The sequence below is a fragment of the Osmia lignaria genome, chromosome 1, assembly GCF_051020975.1.
Source record: "Osmia lignaria lignaria isolate PbOS001 chromosome 1, iyOsmLign1, whole genome shotgun sequence".
NCBI lineage: Eukaryota > Metazoa > Arthropoda > Insecta > Hymenoptera > Megachilidae > Osmia > Osmia lignaria.
In genome coordinates, this window is record NC_135032.1 from 12,665,596 (window position 1) to 12,690,771 (window position 25,176).

At 38.6% G+C, this 25,176-nt stretch overlaps 3 protein-coding genes across 4 annotated transcripts; 2 read left to right on the forward strand and 1 right to left on the reverse strand.

Annotated features, from left to right (window-relative positions):
- Positions 1-3,088: 3,088 nt before the first annotated feature.
- Positions 3,089-5,187, forward strand: CIAPIN1 (cytokine induced apoptosis inhibitor 1). Its single transcript, XM_034328612.2, has 5 exons — positions 3,089-3,328; positions 3,425-3,738; positions 3,810-3,954; positions 4,021-4,133; positions 4,205-5,187. The coding sequence occupies exons 1-5, from the start codon at positions 3,178-3,180 to the stop codon at positions 4,313-4,315; spliced, it is 834 nt and encodes a 277-aa protein (XP_034184503.2). The 5' UTR covers positions 3,089-3,177; the 3' UTR covers positions 4,316-5,187.
- Positions 5,188-6,495: 1,308 nt separating this feature from the next.
- Positions 6,496-13,738, reverse strand: cue (Low-density lipoprotein receptor repeat domain-containing protein cueball). 2 transcript variants are annotated; one of them, XM_034328604.2, is made up of 7 exons: positions 13,479-13,738; positions 9,802-10,017; positions 9,203-9,392; positions 8,403-9,020; positions 8,013-8,333; positions 7,654-7,936; positions 6,496-6,924 (listed from the first exon to the last, which is right to left on the reverse strand). In XM_034328604.2, the coding sequence occupies exons 1-7, from the start codon at positions 13,558-13,560 to the stop codon at positions 6,820-6,822; spliced, it is 1,815 nt and encodes a 604-aa protein (XP_034184495.2). In that variant the 5' UTR covers positions 13,561-13,738; the 3' UTR covers positions 6,496-6,819. The 2 variants fall into 2 exon arrangements, with proteins under 2 accessions (XP_034184495.2, XP_034184497.2); XM_034328606.2 differs by lacking the exon at positions 13,479-13,738 and adding an exon at positions 12,631-12,901.
- Positions 13,739-14,456: 718 nt separating this feature from the next.
- On the forward strand, positions 14,457-24,973 carry Dab (DAB adaptor protein). The gene is made up of 8 exons (XM_034328582.2): positions 14,457-14,784; positions 14,841-15,548; positions 17,574-17,788; positions 17,871-18,014; positions 18,438-18,590; positions 18,652-18,900; positions 18,960-19,226; positions 19,310-24,973. The coding sequence occupies exons 2-8, from the start codon at positions 15,512-15,514 to the stop codon at positions 23,378-23,380; spliced, it is 5,136 nt and encodes a 1,711-aa protein (XP_034184473.1). The 5' UTR covers positions 14,457-14,784; positions 14,841-15,511; the 3' UTR covers positions 23,381-24,973.
- The last annotated feature ends 203 nt before the right edge of the window (positions 24,974-25,176 follow it).

Genomic DNA, 25,176 nt, shown 5'->3' on the forward strand with positions numbered 1-25,176 from the left:
CAATACCCCAAATGATATTAGGTCGGTATGCAGAGTACGCCGACTGCGCAACGGGGTCCTCAATACCCCAAATGATATTAGGTCGGCATGCAGAGTACGCAACGGGGTCCTCAACACCCCAGAAGATGTTAGGTCGGTACGCAAAGTACGCCAACTGCGCGACGGGGTCCTCAACGCCCCAAATGATATTAGGTCGGTATGTAGAATGCTCCAACTGCACAGCGGGGTCCTCAGCACCCCAGGACGATGTCAGGCCGGTATGCAAAGTACGCTAACGGCGCAACGGGGTCCTCAATACCCCAAATGATATTAGGTCGGTATGCAGAGTACGCCGGCTGCGCGACGGGGTCCTCAACGCCCCAAATGATATTAGGTCGGTATGTAGAATGCTCCAACTGCACAACGGGGTCCTCAATACCCCAAATAATATTAGGTCGGTATGCAGAGTACGCCAACTGCGCAACGGGGTCCTCAACGCCCCAAATGATATCAGGTCGGTATGTAGAATGCTCCAACTACACAACGGGGTCCTCAATACCCCAAATGATATCAGGTCGGAATGCAGAGTACGCCAACTGCACAACGGGGTCCTCAACGCCCCAAATGATATTAGGTCGGTATGCAGAGTACGCCAACTGCGCAACGGGGTCCTCAACGCCCCAAATGATATCAGGTCGGTATGTAGAATGCTCCAACTACACAACGGGGTCCTCAATACCCCAAATGATATCAGGTCGGAATGCAGAGTACGCCAACTGCGCAACGGGGTCCTCAACGCCCCAAATGATATTAGGTCGGTATGTAGAATGCTCCAACTGCACAACGGGGTCCTCAATACCCCAGATGATATTAGGCCGGTATGTAGAATGCGCCACGGGGTCCTCAATACCCCAGATGATATTAGGTCAGTATAAAGAGTATTGCGCCAATTGCACAACGGGGTCCTCAGCACCCCAGGATGCTATCAGGCCGGTATGTAGAGAGCGCTAACTGCGTAATGGGGTCCCGAACACCCCAGATGATATCAGGGCCGTATGTAGAGGGCACAACCTATAATTTCTTTCCGGAGTTTATTTAATTTACTTTATTTATTTTGTTTGCTTATTAAATAAGCTCATTGAAGGGGAATTACATTTATGATTGTATCCCGCTACTGGGCCTCGGCCAACGACCATTTTTATGTCACTTTTTCCATTTATTTATTTAATTCTATCCCTCTTTTTAGACCAAAGCCCACCCTTTTCAGTTATTATCATTCTTTATGGGCCGAGACTCACGCTTCCTAATTATTTATTATCCTACTCCTCTTCATAAACAAAGGCAGATATTTATTTCTTCATTTTTTTTATTTTCCCTGTTTCCCTGTATCTTTATAGAACTGCATCCCTCACATCACTGCCTTCCCTACATCTCCGTATTCTTTACATCCCTGATTTCTTTATATCCCTGCATCCTTTACATCCCTGTATCCCTTAGTCCTCTGCATCCCTTACATCCCTGCATCCCTTGTATCCTTTCAACCCTTATAATAAATATATTATAAATAAAATACTTATGGCCACCGGTTCGAGTAAAGGTAAGTAAAGCGAAGTAAAGGTAAGTAAAGGTAAGTAGAGGTAAGTAAAGTCTTGAGAAAAATAATTTTAAATTTAAATTTTTGCAAAATTTAGTTCCTTTTTCTGCCACCAGACGGCGCTGATTCGACATTGAAATTTTAGTTCACATTTTTCCCGCTAGAGGGCCAAAATCCCGACAAGCTTTAGTTCCTTTTTCTGAAACCAGATGGCGCTGATTCGACATCGAAATTTTAGTTCACATTTTTCCCGCTAGAGGGCCAAAATTCCGACAAGGTTTAGTTCCTTTTTCTGAAACCAGATGGCGCTGATTCGACATCGAAATTTTAGTTCGCATTTTTCCCGCTAGCGGGCCAAAATTCCGGCAAGCTTTAGTTCCTTTTTCTGAAACCAGATGGCGCTGATTCGACATCGAAATTTTAGTTCACATTTTTCCCGCTAGAGGGCCAAAATTCCGGCAAGCTTTAGTTCCTTTTTCTGAAACCAGATGGCGCTGATTCGACATCGAAATTTTAGTTCAAATTTTTCCCGCTAGAGGGCCAAAATTTGGGCAAGCTTTAGTTCCTTTTTCTGAAACCAGATGGCGCTGATTCAACGTCGAAATTTTAGTTCAAATTTTTCCCGCTAGGGGGCCAAAATTTCGGCAAGCTTTAGTCTCTTTGCAAAGAGATGCAAGGATGTAAGGGATGCAGGGATATAAGAGATGCAGGGATGTAAGGAATGCAGGGATGTAAGGGATGCAGGGATGTAAGGAAAGCAGGGATGTAAGGAATGCAGGGATATAAGGGATGCAGGGATGTAAGGAATGCAGAGATGTAAGGAATGCAGGGATATAAGGGATGCAGGGATGTAAGGAATGCAGAGATGTAAGGAATGCAGGAATGTAAGGAAAGCAGGGATGTAAGGAATGCAGGGATGTAAGGGATGCAGGGATGTATGTAATGCAGGGATGTAAAGAAAGTAGGGATGTGAGGAATGTAGAGATGCAGAGATATAAAGGATGCAGGGATGTAAATAAAGTAGGGATGTGAGGAATGTAGGGATGTAAAGAAATTAGGGATGTGAGGAAAGTAGAGATGTAAGGGATGCAGGAATGTAAGGGATGCAGAAATATAAAGGATGCAGGGATGTAAATAAAGTAGGGATGTGAGGAATGTAGGGATGTAAAGAAATTAGGGATGTGAGGAATGCAGAGATGTAAGGGATGCAGGAACGTAAGGGTTGCACACAGGTGTAATAAAATCAACACGTTCTTCCTCAGCATGAGTTTATTCAATAAGCTAAGAAGATAAATACAGCAAATTAAATGAACGCAGAAAATAAAATAAGGGTTGTAGATACATATATGTGTGTTTAGCAGGTAGATCTGCACGCCTCGGCGGTCGCTATAAGACTGATTCCTACTGACGGCTGTACTGTGTATGTATGTACATATTTGTAACTTAACTAACGTGGGGGTGCTTGGAACCCCCGAAATCATGACCTCTCGAGAACAAGGATATGCTCTATCTTCTTGTAATTGTAGTCACTATCTATAGTCACTGACTGCAGTAAGCTAATGAAACTATTGACGGATTTGTAACATTTATAATATTTACATAAAATGATTTTTCTAAAGGAATATTACAGTGTTCTCTTAATTTTAGATAGTGAAATTTCAAGTAATGACATTACAGATTTTATTGGTACAATAAAGAAACACCTTAAGAATGCAGAACAGCTGACAATTGCATCACCGAAAGAGCTAGAAAAATGTAAGTGCGTAAAAATTTACGTATTTGAATACGTGAGCCTTAGTGATCTAATTCTAGAAAATATCATTTTAAAATATATTCCTCATGTTATTTCAGCTATTAGCAAAGCAACTTCCTACGATACGATTATTTCAATCTTTAAACTATCATGCCCGAATTACAAATCAGTTTTTGAAGAATGTTTAAGAATATTAAAACCAGGAGGCATATTAATTAATTATGAATCATTTGAACAAACAGAAAATATGCTTGCTGTTTATGAAGGAAGAGTGTCAAGTTTGAAATTGACTGGTTTTAAAGTTAAAGCACAGAAAGAGTTAGATACACAACAATTGAAAACTCATTTACACAGTGTATACAATGCCATGGATAAAGTTTGTGAATTAGTAGCAGAGAAACCATCATTTGAGGTATGTTCATGGCTTTTATATATTTAGATATGAAAATTACAATTTGATGTATATTTTAATCTTCTATATAGATTGGTTCTAGTGTAACACTTAATTTTGGAAAAGAAAAGTTATCCAATGTATGGAAATTAGATGATGTTGTTGATGAAGAATTAATTAATGAAGATGAGCTGTTAGATGAAAGTGATATAAAAGTTAACACATTTAGCTTAAGGGGTAAATTTCATATATAATATACATTTTTCAAATATAATAGTAACACATTTTGCAATCTAATTTTAGTATGCAGTACAACGGGTAAAAGAAAAGCATGTAAAGATTGCACTTGTGGATTAGCTGAGGAATTAAGTGGTAAAACTGTTCAAAAAGATACTGTAAAATCTTCATGTGGAAATGTAAGTAATATAACATTTAAAGTTTCTTTTTTACATTGTCTTTGAAATACTCAAAGAAAAGTATTTTTCAGTGCTATCTTGGTGATGCATTTCGATGTGCCAGTTGTCCATACCTTGGTATGCCTGCATTTAAGCCTGGTGAAAAAGTAGTTTTAGCTGAAACTCAATTGAAAGCAGACTAAAGAAATTTGTATTATTCCTCTATTCTCATGTTCACTTTTATTATAGTTGGCAAATTGATTTATTTATCTTAAAAAGTAATACAAATTATTTAAAATTAGTAATAAATTCATGAAAATATATCGCTATTTAAGTTATTTTATTTCATTCTATTTGCATATAGCAGTAATCAACATGTTAATCATAATAGAATGATAGAAAATATTTACGTTTCTAGTATTTTTGGTATGTATCAATGTTAACAAAACAAATAATTTAAGTACTGCATAATTATTATACAGAGGCCCAAAATATTCAATATCTTTTATATACCAATCATTTTATTGTTTCAACAATGCTTTTACCGCAATACAGTTGTCACTGTAGTAAGTACAAAGCTAATAAAGAATAAAAGTTGGAAATAGTAATTTGGAAACTACTTAGTAATATTTTATTATACGGGAATACAAGCCTTTCACTATAAATTCACTATCCCATCTCTGGGGATCAGTGTCCGCAAAAGGACTATATTCCAAATATACATATGTATATATATATATATTATATCACTCATATCATTCTATTTTAACATATTTTGTAGTTTAACAAATGATACATTTCGTATAAAATAGTATACTAAATTCTAAGAGAAAAGAATCGCGATGCCGCATAGATCGATAATTTTTAAATTATTTTCATTATATTCAGAAACAAAATAAATCGTCATGTATCTAATTTGCTTTCTAAGGCAACAGGAACGTTACTCCGCAGCGTAAAAAATAAAAGTACATTATCAATAACAAAAAATAAAAAGTATCGTTTCAATTATTAACTCATTTTTTATGAAACAAGAAATTATTTGTACCATGATAAAAATGGTATATAATTTGCATCAATACTTAGCTCTGACAGTCATAACAGCTGCATATATCACTCTTTCGCACCACAATTGCTACACAGTTAAAATTACTTTCTTATTTATTTTATTTAACTATATTTCATTTGGGTGCGATAAAGGCGTTTCAGTTTTACTCCTATTGTTGTTACTTGTTATGTAACTATCCCTATTAATGGTAGATGTATTAAATCTCATATAACTTTGAAATAATAATTTTTTTTACAAATTATATTATTATAGCTAGGATTGATATTACATATGACTTTGGTAGAAATTTAAGTTTACATTTTAAGTAACAATATGGTGTAAAAATGAACTATTTTTTATCAGTATATAATCATAAAGTTTAAATATAAAGAGAGCAATAGAAAGTACAAGATACAATAATTATTGAATGCTGTAAAACATAAAGTATGACAATTTTAATGCTATGTCATTTTTATCTCTTAAGTATATAATCTTTTGTACTGTATCACAAAAATTAAGAAATTACCAAGCATTTTCCAGTTTGGAATAAATTTTTCAGTATATATTGTTGTACTTTCTATAGATGTAAACTTACACTTTATGGTAATGTATTATGATTTCACTTATAATGAATTCGTAAGGATTTATAGATTCGTATTTGTGTGCATGGTCACACAAAGATATAAAATAGCGTGATATAATTTTTGTACAAACAGTTACAAGTAGTTGATAAATGAAATTACATATACCAATTCAAATTCGAGGTCAGGTTTTTAAATTTGTCTAAATTGCCAAATAGTTCTTGAACTAAATATTTAAATGATTTTTTTTGTTTTTTTTTAATAAAATAACGTGTAAATACATAAAATGTTTTGTAGTATAAAGTTCGTTCTTTGATGCATAAGTACATGTAATAAACACAAATGCGTTTGATGAACTGAGAAAAAATTATTCACTAAATAAAAAGTTCAATTTTGTAATAATATAATAATTTAATGCTTAGTAATTACTAAACAAAATTTGTTAACTTTGAAACAATTGATTTCTTTTTACGAAACATAATGCAATTCAGTTAAATTTGTTATAAATGTACTCAATGGTACGTTGAGCAATTATTAAGTCTAGCACTTAAGGCAAGTTTTCTGTACCCTTCAATTGCAATCAGAATGAAGTTTTGGTGCTGTTTTAATTAGTAAAAGTGGATGAGAAAAATTGAGAACTCGGAAATATAATTGAAATATACAAAATTTTTGAAAGTTTTATATGTATATATACAACAAGGGTGTATAATAAATGCTATGAAACTTAAGATTTCCTGTTCTCTTACGAAAAATATAGAACTGTATATTTAAAAAAAAAAAAATAGATCGATTAGTTTTCAACAGTTACCTGCAATAATCTTTATATGAACACAACCCTATACATCATACGATATAATAAAAATTAAGTGCTCAAGAAGACCTTTGGTTTTCTTTTTCTGACTGTATCATGATTACGGTACTCCCGTACTTTTGTATAAGTATCATCACTAAATATAACAATAATACTACAGCATCCTGAATTATGTACAGACGTGCAGTTCTGTGAAGCGAAATTTTTCACAGACTTTACGTGAAGTCCACACGATCTCCGCCAATTGTCACGTCGAAATATTAGTTTATGCTACCACGAATTCTCCTCCATATTATCGAGTAAAGAATTCTTCTCTTCTTTCTTAGTACCGTTACTGCCCGGCATCGCGGTACGTAATTTTGGTTCAAAACATGGCTGTAAAAAATAAGATTTTAAATAAGAATGATCCAGCTCGTTTTGGAATCCTGGATGAAGCATGATGAAAACAACGAGCGAGATCCTTAAATTTATATATAGTAAAAGTATCTATCCCAATGTTTATAAAAATAATATGACACAAAGGTTACTATTAATTTCAAGTAACTTTATTATTATATTTAATTCTTTTTTCTTAATTTTAAACTTAAAGCCTTAATGATACAAGTATTTTCTTTTTAATTAATACTGTCATTAAATTTTAATCTATACTGCAACACTTGTCAAGAACTCAACATTGTATGATTTCATAAAATTAAAATCTACAATAATTTCAACGAAACATGAATGATACACGCACGTGTATATGTCATAACTATCTAATAAAACATTTATTGAGATAATAAAAAAAAAATAATCTTAATTTCATTATGTACTTATAACTAAAAAAAGAAAATGAAAAATGTTATTTGTTTATATTTAGAGCGTAAAAAAATAAAAATGAGATTATTAAGCGAGATTCGTAACAAAGGAGAAAAAGAAATATTTTGCAAAAATATGATGCATCTAAAATGTTTTCATCAACTCTTTCCCTCCCAAGTTAAATAGATAATTAGAATGGCTGCAGTATATATTATAAATTTGTTTACTCATTGCACATATTGCATGCTATAAAAACATTGCATGCACGCAAATGATATTTTATATTTTATTTGGTGAATCACTCACAGTTTCACAGATATTCATGTTGCAGCAGTTCTCAATGGTTATTTCACACTGACTATCTGGTAGCTGTGGTCTAGAAGTTAGTGGCGTTACACCGCCTTTGCTGACAACGAAGCGCTTTTTGATACGTGGTCGCCTTCGTAATTTATTTACATAGTAACTAAGTATAATTATTACAAAAACAAGCATAGCGACAAATGCTCCAAACATGGGTAGTAGTATTCTATACTCATCGTCCTCTCTGGATTCGATCATTTGTACCATTTTTTGATTTACTTCTGAGCATCTGTTTATGTAAAAAACAATAAGTATTACTAACTGTAAGAATAATTAATGCATCAATCAACGTACAAGTAACGTACCTGCAGTTAAGTTTATGAGAGATGCTAATAGGAACTGACTCTCTATTTGTACAGTACATTTCACAAATTTCAGTACTATTATATAAAGCTTCACAACGAGATCCCTCGGAATATTTACACGTACAAACTGGTGTATCATTTTGGACGGAGCAGTGACCATCGTGCAAGCAATAATCTTTGCATAGGTCTGTTTCACACCTTGGTCCAACGAACGTGCCACTGCATTTACACTGGGGTAATCCGTGATTATTTATATTACAGCTGCCTTGATGGAGGCAATAATTGTGACAAAGATTTATCTCGCAATGCGTGCCAGTATATCTGAAACGTTACAATTTTAAAATTTTTATCTTTAATTCCAATTTAATTTTTAAGATATTTAAAACTTACCCAAGTTTACAGCTACAGCTACCAGTTTTCTCATCGATAGCTCCATCGTTTAAGCAGTGCTTGGAGTTCTCGGTGGTGGATTCCGATTCTTCCGTACTGGTAATTAAATTATTATACGATTCAACGATTCCCTGCGGTAACGTCGAGTTGATCACACTGGTTTTGTGTCTTGACCTGTTGATCGCCGCACAATCTATCTTTCCCACGTTGTCACGCGCTATTATCCCAGCGGGATCGGCGTCATTTTTCGACGTATGATAAGAATAAAACATGATCGGCATGTCGCCGACTTTCGCGTCTTTCGATATCGTCCAGATAGCTTTGTGCACCAAATCGGACCAGTATATGGAATCATGATCCACGGTCAAATAAACTGGCTGTTGTCGTTTCGGGTGAACCAACAATTCACGTTCGGTACCGTCGAGATTGCTACGCTCAATTTTAATTCGTAAACCCTCGACGTCATCGATCCAATACAGCTTCCCTTCGAGATGATCTATAGCCACAGCTATTGGCTCGTACAAATTTTCTTTAATCACGGTAATTCGATTGCTTCCGTCTAGATTCGAGCGCTCGACGCTCGGATTCGTATAATTACTATTTACCCAGTATATGTGACTGGAAACAATGTATAATGGTCAGATATCCGCGCGTCCATTTCGTCCACGCGTTTCGTTTGTCCGGTTCGATTTTTTTTTTTTTTTTTCATAAGATTTTCGTATTCGACGCGAGAACTTTGAAATGGAATAAAGAGCTGGCCGAGATTGCCGTCGTCTAGGTAGAGGACATAAATGGCACACCTGTTACATACGTCCAAAGCGATACCACGTGGACTCCTGTACGTCAAATTGTGCAGCAGGATTGCTTCTTCCGGTGGTCCATCCACTGGCACGTGCATTTTCATGATCACACCTTTCAGAGCATCGCTCCAGAACAACGTTCTCGTCTTCGTGTCGAAAGCGATCCCTAGGATGTGACTTTTATTTTGTCCTGAGGATAATACAGAAATTTCTTTATAAATATTATATTTTATACGTGTATTCGTGAACCTTTCATGATGTTTGGATGCTAGACAGATTCTTTTGGCAAGCGGTAGTTTGCTTATGCTTCACGATATCTGTGCACTGACTTTTCCAAACTTGTCAAGCAAAACAATTTTAATTATTTTCAGTATTTAGTTTATGAAACATTCAAGCGTACAGTATGTACACCCCCCTATAATAAGAAGGATACTCAAATATGGATTATGGTTATAATATACCATTATTATAATTTTTCTTGTATGAATTATAAGGGGATTTACTGTACATTCTTGAATAAACGAAGTTATCCTTACACCTCCCTATATTAGCCTATAAGTTTGTTAATAAAATTTAATAATTATCGTCGATGTACTTACTTTTAAGTAACGGCTTCAAAGTAAAATTCTTGTCTGTCAAATCGGTATCGAATATCGACACGTTTTTATTGCTTGTATCACTAAAAAACATTGTTCGTGTAATATCATCATAGGCTAGCCCTGCTAGGGCCTCAGCTTCCGCCAGTTTAGCTTTTCCGGTTAGCGACTGATTGCGGGCGAAAAATTCAACATCGCGTCCTATCACTACAGCTAAATCTGCAAAATATGAAAATGCAAAGAAATTTAATTAGAAATTTCGGTTCAAAGTTACGAACATAGCGTAAATTTAAACGCAGCGCGATCGAATAATCTCTAATTAGTTAATAAATCAACTTATTTATCGGTGCAATTAAACCGGGGGAATTTATCTGACATTTCTTCTCCAATACTTACACGCTCGCTTAAGAAGCGATAATTTAAATGTTATTGAAATATAAAGAGTGTCGCATTCAAGAGGAACAAACATATTTGGTATCTTTGAGGGTACGATAATTTTATCAGAGACCAGGATCACGTAACCGAACTTCCAAATAAAGTTCGTTGCGAATATCATTTTATTTCTTCGAAAGGTTTACTTTAGAGACATTCGAGACAGTTCCGAAAATTGAATAGGCTTCACCGAATAAGATATCAATCATTTAATCATTCGAATGTATCGAGTTGCTTTCAACTATTCCAAGTATATCTTGCTTATGTCTGGCATATGTATCAGCGACAATTTCGCTTACGTTAGTAGCTAAAGTCTCGGTTTCATTAACAGGAGATAACGCGCGTCGTACGTGGCATCACGCACTTTTATTCTCACAGTTGTAATAAGATATCACCCTTTCGGAATGCGGTATCATGTAATTAAAAGTTGATTCTACATTAACCCCTCGCTTGTCGCGTATACATTGAATTCCAGGTTCGCTAATAAATCACAAAAGAAGGCTAAGAATAATTTCTCGGAAATTAGAAATAAAATTGACGAACGTATCGCCAACGACCCTTTTTAAATGTTTCTCTTCAGAGACTATTAAATTGAAATTCCCGTTCTTTAATCGATCAAAAAAAAAAAGATAGAAGGGGAAAACCTAGCAAAATATTTCTATCGTTATTTAATATCTTTCCCTATAGACAAAGTGTCTCTTTAAGGTTATCAATTTATTTTTTTCATATTTACGATTCTCTTTTCCTTATGCTAAGTATATCTAATGAATTAAGATTATTAAACTATATGCTCTCATATGCGTAGCCGCGCGCGCATAGATATTCAAATTCTGCGCGTCGAAATTAAAAAGCACGGAAATCTTAAATTCTTAATATTTGAAAAACGAGGTGTCCGATTGCAAAACGTTATTATAATTGTACGATATCATTGTAATTAAAACGAGCTTAATTATCAGAGTACGTGTGAAAATTCAATCTTTTTAGAAAAATATATCACTAAATATATTGTGTGAAAAATCTTAAGCCGTTATAATATCAAATAATCTCTGACAAAATAACTTTAATCCTACGTTTTCGATCTTCTTTGAATCATTTCAGATAACAGAGTCCCAAACACGATAAGAAAATTTCAATGGGAAATCGTGTAATTGTGCAAGCCAAAGTACTGTTACAACGCTCTGTACGATAAACAAGAAAATATAGTAATTAACTAAATGAACGGGAAAATACTAAAAGTTATCAGGATGTCAACGAATCGGATCGAAAGTCGAAGATCATCGAATTCTTTATTTCCTGTTTAACGACTGTCCTGACCAGGAGAAAACACGTAAATGCGAATAAAGTTCGAATCACGGAATAAATTGTTGATGTTTTCGCAATTAACTCGTACGAGTGTTAAGTAACTTATACTATTGTCGAAATAGCGATGGGTTTCTTTGAATTCTATTTACCACAGAATCGATTTTATGCAAAAAGAACCACGTGTCTCATAAATATTTATTATCTATAAGGTTACAAGTTCGTCGCATCAGAAGTACGTAAATAATCGTGGACATTTTCATTGAAGAATCTGAGAATGATCACGACGTTTCAAATTTCGCTTTTTGTAACAGGGAATCAGCTAGTATTTATTGTACCTTTACTAATAAATCGACAATTATATGATAGCTCTAATTGTGTCCGAGTCTTTGAAAATCTTCATTGACCTTCGAACGGCCGTGGGCGGGTCAATCGTGACCCAGACCTACAAAACGCGTAAAACGGTACATGGATTAAAATTAGGCTCTGAAATTTCCAAACGAAAGGAACGTTGAACTTGGAAAATAAAAATAGAATTAAAATTCTAAATTATACGACACGTTTAACTATAATCGGGTAACGCAAAAAAAAAAAGAGATCAATTAAAACGATTACGCGGTGCACGCGTGAAATTAATGAACAGAAGAATGATATGCAAAGTTGATTCATTTTCCTTCGTTAATATTTCCATATGGAATTTGTGCTTTGAACGAATCTTGGTAAGCTTCGTTTTACGCTTACGTCTTGTAAGCGTAATCCCTTCGAGGTTTTCTATTCCACGTGTTAAAACCGATAAGAAAATCGCTACTCATACTCGAATCGTTTTGAAACGCTCTTGTCACGTTTATCCGTAACAAGTAGGTGCACTTGAAAGAAAAACGAATTAAATACGATTGGAATGCGAATAATCCAATCGTTATTCCTTTATCCTACTATATACATGTATAGATATTTGTCATAGCCGTGCCAAATGCACGGTGGTTAATTAAAGCATTTTTCCCTAATTAAATTAATCTGTTAATATATTTTTTTACCTAAGAATATCATATCGATCGACTGATAAGAATTATTTACATTGAATGTTTACAAAATTAAACAAACCTGCACAATCTTATCTGTTAATGCATTATGTAATTCATTTTTTCCACTTTTCCATACAGTGTAATGAAACACTTAGGACGTAATCAATCTGATTATTGCCAATCACTTTTTTCAAAGGTATTTACTATCCGTTTGACACTTCTGTATAGATAGAAGAACCGATCAAAGATTAGACGTACGAAATTCCCTGTGACATAATTCGAGGGGTCGCGTGTTATTTTTAAACGCGTTGACACGCGGGTTTCTTTCGAGTGTCGGGCAAGCAAAAGAAAAAGCGACCCGTGAAACGTTGCACTCGTGCATATCGGCCGTGAAACGCGTGACTTCAAAGCACACCGGCGAACAATTGTTTCTAAGTCGAGTGAAACGTGATAAAGTAATTCGATCCGGGCCACTTTTTCAAGGTTTCGAAATGTTTTCGATAAAACGCAGAGTTTGCTGGTACGTTACACGACGTCAATACCGTTGTACGTAGATGCAAATACTACACGATCGCAGAGCATAATTTGACATTCATTACGTAAAACAGGTATAAGGACAAACACGGTTTCGCTCGATTATCGTATCGATACGAATTAGAAGAGAGTCTGATGATACGTCTCGATGCAAATAAAAGGTCGGTTTCATTCACCTTTGGGCTGTATTTTGTCTTTCTCTATGGTAAAACAGTCCGCGAAAAGTGGCGTACGTGACGAACAGAGCCGCGTGAATGGTGGAAGCGCTCGCACGACCCGCAACGCGGTCATCCTAATACGACCTCGTGTATTTAGCGTAATATTATTGTTACTACGTTAACATATGATATCTCGTCACAGAAAATCAATCGGTAGAACAATCAATTTACTTACCCCATGATCTGGCATCCGTGTTAACCGTTAGAAATGCCAGTATTATCGTTAATGTTACAGCAATGTATTCACGGGATGTCATGGTGTGCGTTCATTTGTTAGCTGAATAATTAGTCGAAGAGTATCTTCGGAACACAATTGACGGCTGGCAATGATATTTAGATGCACTACAATCTCGATTTCTCTTAATTTCAATAACGTACACAACGAACAACAATGCACATCCTCACGCTACGGCGGCAGTGCGCGAACTGAGAGCTCGTGACTTCTGCACGACGGTAAGAGCGCGGCGTCAGCCAATGGCGTAACGCGTACCATTTCGTTTTCACATTCAAATTAATGCTGTTTAGGCGGCGTTTTAAATATTACGTACCAAGTAGTTAGATAAGTTTAAAGAATATATTTGCAACGATTGCAAGGTCTTGTAAAATTGTAGTTAATTTTTAGATATTTGTAGATGTAGATTATATTTACGAATATGTCTAGAAGCACTTGCATAAATTTGTGAAATTAAGTAACTTATTCTTTTCTCGTATAATTAGTTTAATTTATTTTGCTCGTTGTTGAAACTTTAAAGTATATTTGTAAATTGAATAATCAAATAATATAATAAAATTTTGAATTATAAAGTTAAATATATGTAAGGTATTTATCGCAAGTTATTATATTGCTTTTAAAATTCATTTAACCTTCAACAGGCTGGAAATATGTAAGAAAGTTCAAGTGGCGCCACCCGTGTTTAATTGGGGAAGCTTTCAGTTCTTAGAAAACAGTATAGATGGTACTGATGTTTATTTCCGGTTATATTCTAATTGCGCCATTGATTTTAAATTAAATTAAGAGAAAATGAAGCAAATAATTTGAATATAATTGATGTTATTGAAGCGAAAAACAAATGTTTCAAGTGCAAAGTATAAAATTGTATTTTAATTTGCCGCATATCTTTATTTTTAATTGTTTTTCGACTTCCTGTTATCAATATATGATCCTTCATCGGTATGTACATCATTTTCCATAAATTCCGTTTAAAACAATATTACGACAAATGAAAAATACATTAGCACCATGTGATCAGTTATTCAGTTTACGCGATGCATTATAAATTACACGTTTTTATGCAATATTTTAATTCCACGCATTTCGTGTCTTCTGCGCATCTACAAAATTCGCGCAAGGGTAGATGCTCCTAAGCTGGAGCAACACTAACGCCACAATATTACTCTGAAGAATAAAAGTAAGTCAACCCATCGATATTTCGTCTCGGTCGATATCACCACTGTTAAAAACACGGATCACCAAGTTCACGGTACGTATTTGTATCGTTTTCGAATGAAAAACTTGCTGATGAGTTTGGTCTCGTAGGTGATGAGAGCACATAGAAAGAATAGGAAATTTGCAAAGCGGAAAAACGTGGTGCGCGAAGCGGGAAATGTTCTCTATGGCCCCGAAGCGACGACGCCACGTACTAGATGGTTGTATATTATTGATCAATAAGAGAGGCTAACATGGGTGACCCGTGCCGGCAGAGGCAGCTGTTACTTCCTTCGTATTTTTACGCGACGTGCGTGTTTCGCGAGAAACCAATTCCAATTTCAGAACCGTGTCCACGCGATCTCGATGATCCCTTGGCTGCCTACGACGACGTAAGATCGTATTCAGTGGACGATAAGCACCGACCATATGTGAAACCGGCCAACCTCTTACTTCTGTGGAAATACACAAATCGAGGGAGACAGAGGGAGTAACCTGAAGAGTATAACGGCAGGATAGCCAGAAGGCAAAAGAGAAAGAGAGAGAGAGTGAGACAGAAAAGGTGTGGAAGTAAGCGAGAACGCTAGAGGGAGTAGAAAGGAAAAGAAAGTAACAGAAGAGGAATCGTAGAAATAGAGGGAGAAAGACGTGAACGACATGTGTCTGTGTTGAAGAATTTTATCCGCGATAGTGCGACAGCCAAGGGTGCGCCGAGAGAGAAGATCGGTAATATTTTCTTTTCCAATATCCGATACTCTCTCGTCGCCTACACGGAACTATCGATGCAGACCTTACGGAAGAAAAACAGTCCGTGCAAGTGTGAGTAAGAAAAAAATGATAACCAACCCCTTACGAATTTTCTACGATATCAAACGTGTCGTATCTATGTCGTTTTGTGATCTTAGTGTACAGGTTGCGATTCGAATCGAGAGGTACGCGAGCTGGACGGGAGTTTCAGCCCTTTTAGTGGAATCTTAAACAATTTGTGGGCATTAAATTTGTGATATCACCCCCGTAGATCGATCAGAGGGAGCCTTGGAATATGGCTTCCCCCCTTTAAGAGGGAGAAAGACGACGGTCGCTCGATTCGAGTCCGGCTAAGTAATTTCATGTGTGTTCAATGTATTGTAAAAACGCACGAGATATGTGGCTTGAAAACTAATGAAAGAAAGCACCCCTTTTTGATGGAAGAAACACTGTTATTTTCTAATTTTCGCGGTTATCTTTTAAGGATGCATTTACCGACCGTGGTAACGGATTTTTTTTACGATTGCGTTCACACGTACTAGAATAGATGGCGGAGCCATCAACTTTGTACCCTACCAAGAATTATTTTAAACTTTTCATCTTTTACATTTTACATTAACTTTGTAAACTAAGTTACTTGGCAAAGAAGAAAGTTTTCAATTACATAAACACGTAAAATGAACCTAAAGACTCAGTTTCTGTTTCCTTTTAATCTTCTCTGCTTCTTTTTCTTTCCAACTTTATTATACCCCGTACAAATCTATTAAATACAAAGAAGACGTTTAATTCTTAGTCTACAGATTAAAGTTTCATCGTTTCATCGAAACAAAAGAAACACGATTCAGTAAGCTCGAGGTTTCTCTTGAATTAGAAACCCCTTTGTCGAGGGCGCCTGACAATAGGCAACCGACAGCGCACACAGGCAAGCGGGTCAAAGAAGAAGTAACACCTGTTCCAACTGTTTCATTGTTAAAGAATCAACAAATTTATATCAGTTCGATTGCTAAAGAATACTTGTAAATGGTCTGGAAGTTGAATCAGATAGATTCGAATCTATTATGAGCACTTATTGAAACTTAAACGATCCTTTAGGGAGAGTTTAAAATAGGTTCTCACCTAGGTTCTAAGAGCAAATGAAAATGGTGTGAGGAGGCAACTTTCTCTACCTTTTCCTTTGACCAAGAGAAGTCTATTAAAATGATTTACACATCAGTAATGAGGATGACATCGAGGTTCGTGAGTTAGGTGACTCATCCAATACCTATTGATCCGTTATTTCGCGCGTCTAGTTTTATTGTGACAGCACGAAGCAAACGTAAAGAGATTTCGCATGCGCTCGTATTAGGCGGAAAGATAGGAAAAAAGGGCTCGGCAAGGTGACCGGGACGAGGAGAAAAGGGCACGTAGGATGAATTGGTTATCCGGATCGTGGTTTCAAGTATCGACAGTTGGCGTTCTCCACTCGAGATCCAGGAGAGTTTCGTTCAAACAAATGTGCCGGTGTGGTCGTAGCTATTAAAGTTGCCGAGGGGTCGTCGAAAGTGTGCGTAAAGAAGCTCTGCGTCACGCTGGGGATTTCGATAAATTGTCCATGGAAAGGCAAATCATCGAGTCACCGCTGAGCGACGATACGAGCTTGAAAGATTAAGGGGGGAGTTCTGATCAACGAGCGGATTCGAATATCTCAAACGCAACGCGTTTGACCTTTTTCAACAATGTTGACCCAATGGGTCAGAATTATGAACGCTCTTCATGTTTGTTACGTGCAAACAATGTGCATCAGGTATATTTGTTAACAATTTTTATATATTAGAATATCCAGAATATCAATTACCAACAGGAAAGAGAGTTTCTAATTGTCAGAGGGCTGTGAATAGAGTATCGCGAAAGTGAAATAAATTGCTTATCTCGAGGACACTCGAAAGAATTCTCGTTCCAAGCTTTCGTCCAACAAATTGATCGTACGACCGATCAATATTGGTTCGAGTGGTTTCAAAAGCATCGCGGACGGATCGTTTCGCACCCTGCTTCGAATCTACTAACTCAACAGATAATGAAATATTCAATAGTTGATGACTTATTTGATTGATTTTCCAGTCAAGAACGAGCCAACCCGATTTCTTGGGGAAGGTGTGTCGTTCAAGGCGAAGTTGATCGGTATATTAGAAGTGTCGGAAGCACGTGGGGACCGGATGTGCCAGGCTGCTTTGGCCGATCTGAAAATGGCGATTCGGGCAGCTGGTGAACACAAACAACGAATCGCTGTTCAGGTCAGCATCGATGGGTTACGTTTGAGGGATGAAAAGTCAGGGGTAAGTATTACTACAACTCCTTTATTTTTTTTGTCAATTCTATCTTTCCTTCAATTCACATTTTTTAATGTGTATTTTCTAGGACTGCCTGTATCATCATCCTGTACATAAAATATCGTTTATCGCGCAGGACATGAGCGATTCAAGAGCGTTTGGGTATATTTTTGGCTCACCGGATACTGGCCATCGTTTCTTTGGCATCAAGACAGATAAAGCGGCGAGCCAAGTAAGAGAAAACATCGATAAAATATTTTTTCTTTTAAGAATAATGGAGTATTGCCTTTGATAAACAACAAAGGAGAATCTCCTATGCATTGATTCCATTGAGAAATCGTTGGTGCGCGAATACGAACGTTTATCGGGAATGATTCGTTTTGGTGAAGCAAGGGAGTCGAAAATGATATTTGTCCAATCGGTAGAAGCAATATCGACTTCGGTAGCTCGGTAATTCCGAAGGGGTATGTAAATAATTGTATTACGCGGATCGGCCTACCGCCCCAACGATACACTGCGGGAGATTGTTGTTCGATTACACGCGAATCCCTTCCTCCTCTCATTCAAAGGGCTTGAAATTTCATTCTCACTTTTTCCTTTGATTTAAAAATTAGAAATTTAGAAAGACGAATTGAATTTTTCGTTCTTCTCTTAGGTGGTGATAGCGATGCGAGATCTTTTCCAAGTGGTTTTCGAATTGAAAAAGAAAGAAATTGAATTAACGAAGCAACATTTGGAACAGAATGCTATAAATGTTATTAAATTTCATACTGGTGGCATTTTCACCGAACCTACCCCTGATACTAAGGTAGTAACAATTTAAAATATAGAATTGTTACATGAAACTTTAAAAATTTTAATCGAAATAGGGTGCAGCAGGATCAGAGTCATCGATCCATCGAGTGAGGAATACAAATTCAGAAGCAGATAAGTCAGCTGATAAACGAAACGAGTCTCAAAGTGGAGTGATTGCGAATTTACTCGATCTCCACTTCGAATTAAACTCGTTACAACAAGGAATTCATCACATGGACAAGATCACACCTGAGAATCAAACAGCTTCAGCAGATGATCTCTTTGAAACTGATCCTTTTGGTGATTCCTTCGCAAACATGAAGGTATGTTCAGTTTAATAATTACTTGTATTGTATGATCTGTAATATAAATGTGATTGCAGCTTGACGATACCGTGAGACCAATTTTACCACCACCCCCGTCATCATCCAAAAGAGGTCATTTGGAGCGACAACAAACGATCCCTGGTTCTCAGTCATCGATCACGTCCAGTCCAGCGACGACTGTCACGAGTAAAACACCACCGCTTCAGGGCTCTGTACAGTGGTTCGATAAGGAAACTGAAAACCTTTTCAGCGACGGCGAATTGACTAATTCGGCGAAGAATACACCGGTCAAAAAGGAAGCGGAAGAGGTCACTGCTTATACTGTAATTATCATCTGGTCCAAATTTTATACAATCAAGCTGTTCATCTAGTTGATTATACTACTTCTAATTGATGATTGTTTCAGGCACAAGCTAAAAGCCCTCAAATAGACGTTTTCACAGAATTGGATCCCCTAGGAACCGGTCTGATAAAACCATACGTCGATAAGAAGGACTTTTTCCAACACTTGAAGAACCCTCCTAAGAAAGTCCTGAAAGACTTAGTGCCCACTAGCTCGGCAGACACGTTCCCAACGAATTTCAGTGAACTCTCGGATCCACTAGACTCGGTGACGGTTCGAAACGATGTGACATCGAAGGACAGTCAGTTCGACGATAACAATTTCGCAAACTTCGACCGATTCGACGAGAACGAGACAGCGTTCACCTGCCCCGATTCCTCACAAACAACAGAAGTTAGTCCGAGACCAACGCATCATCAACCACTTTCCGTATCCCTACCACCTGAAGATTCTTCCGCGACGAAATCTCCCGCGGTGTCCTCTGTTCCTGCTTCCGGAGGAGTGCCTCTGCTCGGTAGAATGGACAAGGACTCCACAGAGTCCATGCATGGCCTAGTAAAACTCCCCAGCCCTATCAAATCCGCACGCAAGAAGGAATTTGACATTGATCTGCCTAGCAACAAGTCCATAGACAAGCCGTTTCCTGTTGACTTTACGACGGCTAACGAATCACCGGCGTCTCCATTAAAGTCCTGCTCGTCCGACGCGAATTCAAGACTGTCCACTTCGTCGGCGGAACTGGAACTGGTACCCGAGCCACCGCCTCGGGGAGTTGGCAATATTGTGATCAATCCGCCACCCTTGCCGCCCAAGAAGCAAGGAGTCAGAGCAGCGATGAAGCCTCCTCCAAGGCCACCGCACACCGACTACTTCCATTACGATTTCCCTGAACGCGAACCTGTTACGACTAAGGACAGAAGCAAGAGTCCTATCGATGTGAAGGGTCAGTTTGACGACAACTTTAGCCCACCAGTTCAAGTGTCCAAGTCTGATCTGATAGGATCGATGACCACGACCACGTTCGAGGATTCCTTTAGCTCCATGGTGCCTACTACGAACTTGTCTACGTTTTTTACCAGTACGAACACATCGACCGGCCCAAAGAAGCCGAAACCTTCGTTGGACATCACTTTGAGCCAACTGACGTCTTCGAATTTGGACGAGCTAGCTAGCAGTTTGGGTATGACGGTCAAGGAGTTGACTAGTTTGACTCTTCAACAACTGACGGAGTGTCTGACCACTCTCTCAGCTAAGGAGGCTGCTGCTAGCGATACAGAGGAGGTTCCTGCTAAACAAGAACAGACTGCTTACAAGTCAGAGCAGTTGTCCAACGTGGAAATAAAATCTTACACCGATAGCCAGGCTTTCACTAATATCAGTACCGAACAGGAGATCAAGGAATCAGCTACTTATGATAAGTACGCTGTTTTCCGAGAACTGCTGGAGCTGGAACAGTTGGAGAGGAATGGTGATACTACAATGACGGAGACGGTTGAAGAGGAGACATCTTCAATACCTCCAGATGAGTTTGAAACTAGTAGTCAGCAACAGGAATCATGCGAGGAGAGCAGAACAGAATCGTTGGCTTCGTTGGTGAACCTGACTGTGAAACTTCCGCCCAGTAACGAGGATCTGACGAAAGAGGAGCCATCCAATGCGAAAATCGAAGAGCCAAGCGAGTCTTCTACGGGACTAACCTTTGAGAAGAGTCAGTCCGAGGAAACTGAGTGTAAGATCACAGAATCGATGACGGAAGCTGAAGGTACGACAGATTTTCTGCCAAAGCAGGCTACAACGGAAAACGAGGAAGATTCTGAGAGACTTAGTTCCATAGAAATGGAAGAGAAAGCCGACGACAAAGAATCTATCGGTAAACCAAGCAGTTCCAACGAAGATTCTGATAAACCAGCTACAGAGACCAGCGCGGAGGAGACGAATGGTTCGGTGATTGTGGAGAAGACCGAGGTAAAGTCCTCCGTGTCGACCTCTAGTGACAAATACGCTGCTTTGCGCGAAATCATTGGAGAACCAGAACCACCAGTTAAACAGAACGAGGATGATTTGTCCAATTCCCCTCGAGCATCGCCCGTGATTCAATCTTCTCAATCAAAAGGTTCGGCAGAAGTGGAACTGTTGAACCTGTTCTCTGACACCCCACCTCTGTCTAGCCCAAAGAAACAGCCTAAGAAAGAGGAAGACAGTAAGACAATGGGGATGGATATTTTTGAAGAGATCAAGATGCTGAGCACCGGTGCTCACTCCGAACCAAAGGACTCTAGTCAACGAGCACCTAAATTACTGATTCCAGAGGACATCTTCTGTCCCTTCGCGGAGTTGAAACAAGATAGGGACGACAGTAAGGATGACAACTGGGCTAAGTTTGACACAGGCTTATTCGTTTCGGACAGACCTTGCGAAGGTCCTCATTCCATAAGCGGAACTTCGCCATGGTCACCCGATGGCAAAGAGTTCCATAAGGAGCCTTCCTTTAAAGGAAGCATGTACCGACAATCTGGAGATAGCGATAATGAATGGAAGGACGAGGAGGAGAGCGAGGAGAGCAACGGAAGGATACGAGGGGACGAGAGATTCTGGTGCAGTCGTCTTCCCAGAATCGAGCCTCCTCGGATGGACGCTCCACGGCTCGGTGGTCCCGGAAGCAAACGAGATAGGAGCTTCCGTGACAGAATGGTGGAAAAACCTCGGGAGGCAGCATGGATGAAGAATCCTTGCCACAGACCACGCGAACCTTCCCCGTGGCACGACGAGAGCCAGTGGGATAAAGAATCCAGGCGTTATCCTCATCGGAAGATGCCGTACAAGGACGAGGAGGAGCAATACGAGGCGCATTGGAAGTGCAGGCCAAAGCCTCAGCGTTGGAACTGGCCCCACGAGCACGGACCTTTCTACGACGACGAGAGAAAGAGGAAAATGATGCTTTGGAAAGACGATAGGTTCGGTAGTCAGGAGAGCATGGGCTACGACGAGGAAGACAGATGGCCCAGGCGAAAGTACGAGCGAAGACGATGGGAGGAAGATGCCAGATTCTGGAACCGAAGGACAGGACCACCCGACTCTGACTATGCTACCAGAGAGGGTTATTACTATTACAGAGAAAACAGGGATAGACCGCACGATTATCCCACGACATGGGACGAAGAATACGGTTCCGATAGACCAGGGGACGATTCACCAAGATACAGTCTTTCCGGGAGGAAGAGGCACTGGCCCAAGAGGCCGAACAGCGCGAACGAAGGTCGCAATGCCGACATGGTTTACCCCGAATCCCGAGGCAAATTCGGCACATCCAGGTCTGAGTGCAGCGACAACGACTCAGACCCGTATCCAAGATCCTCCCAACGCTCCAGGAGTCGCGAGAGTTACTGGGGCAGCGACCAAGAGTACGACAGCTGGGCGGAGAGACCTTACTGGTCCGAGGGTCCGGATTCCAAGAGCGAGAGTCTACACCGGAAGAAGGTACCCCGGCATAAACCCCGGCAGCCTCACGCGAAGACACAGAGCCCATTCGAGGACGATTTTGCCCAGAGCATAGAACACGTCGACCCATCTGCGGTGGAATCTTTAGCCACGGTAGAGCCACGTATACGTTCCGACATGGAACAGCCACCACCACCTACCAGTCCATCCTCCAGCAAGAGATACCCGAAGGATCTGCCCAGGAAGGACATCCAGAGGGAGTATAGCAAGAGGTCCAGTTATTTTGAGGATGATTTAACGCCTACGGCAAGTGGGATGAGCGATACATCTGATCGTCAAAGGTTATCTTCTGAACTGAAGGCTACCCCTGAAGAGCTACCATGTGACAGCAAGGATGCCCATCAAACGGCTGATGGTTTCGTGTCTGAGGATAGCGGTCGTGACTCCTATTTCAACGGAGACCTGAGATACGACGATGACGACGCATTTACGTTCAAGTCCGAACTCGAAGACAACGTGTCTGATCATCGGACCACCACGTTACCCCTGAAGAACCACAGTCGGCAAGGGAAGTACAGCGCCGGGAGTAATAATAATAATAACAAGAGAAGTGACCAGTACATCAGAAAGTCCGAGTCGGTGAACATATTCGTGAGGGAGAACGATCCGTTCGATGATGACGATTTCTTTAATTGATGGGTCGTTTCAATGGGTGCTCGAGTTGCTGGTGCTGGACATTGCTACGTAATTTTTCGAACGTTTGCCTCGGTTCTCGCCCTGTGTCCAAGAGCGGATTCCGACCACCTGGCCACGACGAACCATTCCAGATCAGGACGAACATGTACCTTCGTGTTTTTCTCGGTTGTTCGGGCACATCGTTTATGTTTGATGGATAGTCATAAATTCTATGACACCGCGATCATTCGTTGTTGGCTAGCGAGAGCGATCATCTAGTCATTGTTTTAACAAATTTGTATATAATGTTATTAGCGCGAAATCGGCAGGGGTCTCTTTGATTCTTCATCAACGAGCATAGTTATCGCGTTCTTGCTTTGTTCGTTTGATACGACGATACTAGTCATGTTCGAGGAGGTTTAGAAATATTTTGGAGGAGACTGATAATGATCGATGATTGCATTTAAAATTGTTGGAAGTTTTTCGATGTATTCTTGTCCTGTTGCACCATGGTATACCATTTTAATTATCTCTAGTCTGAAGTACCAAAGATTATCTTTAGTTATCTCTAGTCTTATTAAGAACAAATACATATATTTTTTTTAATTACTTTACAAGGGAGTAAAGTTTGCATCCTTCAACTCTGAACATTTCCAAATATAAAAATCTGGACTATGAAAGTCTGAAGAGATCTCATTGGATAGCTATTGTTTGAAACTTGTCGAGGAATCAGAACTGGATGGCTTTTATTCGTTTCCATTCGGTACGAGATGTATTCTTGTCGAATTATAAGGGTGACGTACGCTCCCCCACACATGTTCTATTTTTTTTGTTTTTTTTTTGTATTTGACAATACGCTTACTCCTCCCAAAATGTAAAGAAAATTATTTAAAAAAGTTTTCTATCTGAGTTACGCATCATCTCATTAAAGACATTTTTTATCAATCAAATCGAAAAGGTAGACACTTTCCTGATACATGAATTTATACTATGAAACTGGAAGATCAATTAAATGAAATTCCTGAAGATAATTTCAGGAAAAGAACGTTTCAAACAATTGTACCGAAGCTTAATTTTTACCTAACTGTGCTTTTATCTCGATGTACACGCAATTAGCGGAAACGGAAGTCCACGTCGCAAGAAATGACACAAGACACGGATATAGTCTGTATAAGATGCATAAAGATGTTTACAGTAATCAGCTATTATTTAACAAGTTAATTGCCATTCGGGTCGCAGCTAAAATAATTATGAAATTGGGAGTAGAAAATTGAAAGATTAATTTTGAATCATTTTATGGGGGTTGTTTCTGCTATGGCAATCAACGTGTTAATAGAATGTCCGCAGAGCGTAATTACTTTCATGATTTTAGTGCGCTATTAATTGTGAGAATTGTCATTTTTAATACGACCACTGTGTGTCAGAATTGCTCTGACCATTTGTTCCGTGAATTATTGTCAACCTCCCGGTGAAGATAAGTCGCAGTATATAAAAAAAAAACAAAACGAAAAAACAAACGATACTGTTCGAAGAAATTTTCACTTTAAAAGATGTTGAAACAGAATAAACTTCTTTTGGAAGAATTTGGTCTATTTGAATTGACCTAACTGTACCTAATCCTTACCCGGTAAAATTCCTCCTGTATTCTCACATCCATTCTATCATATTTTAAGGATACATCTATTTTAAATTGTTAATAAATTGGGTAGTTGTGAAACATTTGAAGAATACTTTGAAAGGCATGGGTCATGAAAAGGCTCGACGGTCTTTGGAATGATCGGTGGCAGAGCGGGAGGTACCTCACCCTATCGTATCGA

What these genes read in the sequence shown, in the direction of transcription:
- CIAPIN1 (XM_034328612.2), top strand. Translation starts at nt 3,178, where the DNA reads ATGATTTTTCTAAAGGAATATTACAGTGTTCTCTTAATTTTAGATAGT. An exon ending in CAGAGAAACCATCATTTGAG is followed by an intron (nt 3,739 to 3,809) that starts GTATGTTCATGG and finishes TCTTCTATATAG; the next exon opens with ATTGGTTCTAGTGTAACACT. An exon ending in TAACACATTTAGCTTAAGGG is followed by an intron (nt 3,955 to 4,020) that starts GTAAATTTCATA and finishes ATCTAATTTTAG; the next exon opens with TATGCAGTACAACGGGTAAA.
- Dab (XM_034328582.2), top strand. Translation starts at nt 15,512, where the DNA reads ATGCAGACCTTACGGAAGAAAAACAGTCCGTGCAAGT. An exon ending in TGAGGGATGAAAAGTCAGGG is followed by an intron (nt 17,789 to 17,870) that starts GTAAGTATTACT and finishes TGTATTTTCTAG; the next exon opens with GACTGCCTGTATCATCATCC. An exon ending in CAGATAAAGCGGCGAGCCAA is followed by an intron (nt 18,015 to 18,437) that starts GTAAGAGAAAAC and finishes TTCTTCTCTTAG; the next exon opens with GTGGTGATAGCGATGCGAGA.
- cue (XM_034328604.2), bottom strand. Translation starts at nt 13,560, where the DNA reads ATGACATCCCGTGAATACATTGCTGTAACATTAACGATAATACTGGCA. An exon ending in GCTTTGGACGTATGTAACAG is followed by an intron (nt 9,021 to 9,202) that starts GTGTGCCATTTA and finishes CATTGTTTCCAG; the next exon opens with TCACATATACTGGGTAAATA. An exon ending in AGCTGTAGCTGTAAACTTGG is followed by an intron (nt 8,334 to 8,402) that starts GTAAGTTTTAAA and finishes GTAACGTTTCAG; the next exon opens with ATATACTGGCACGCATTGCG.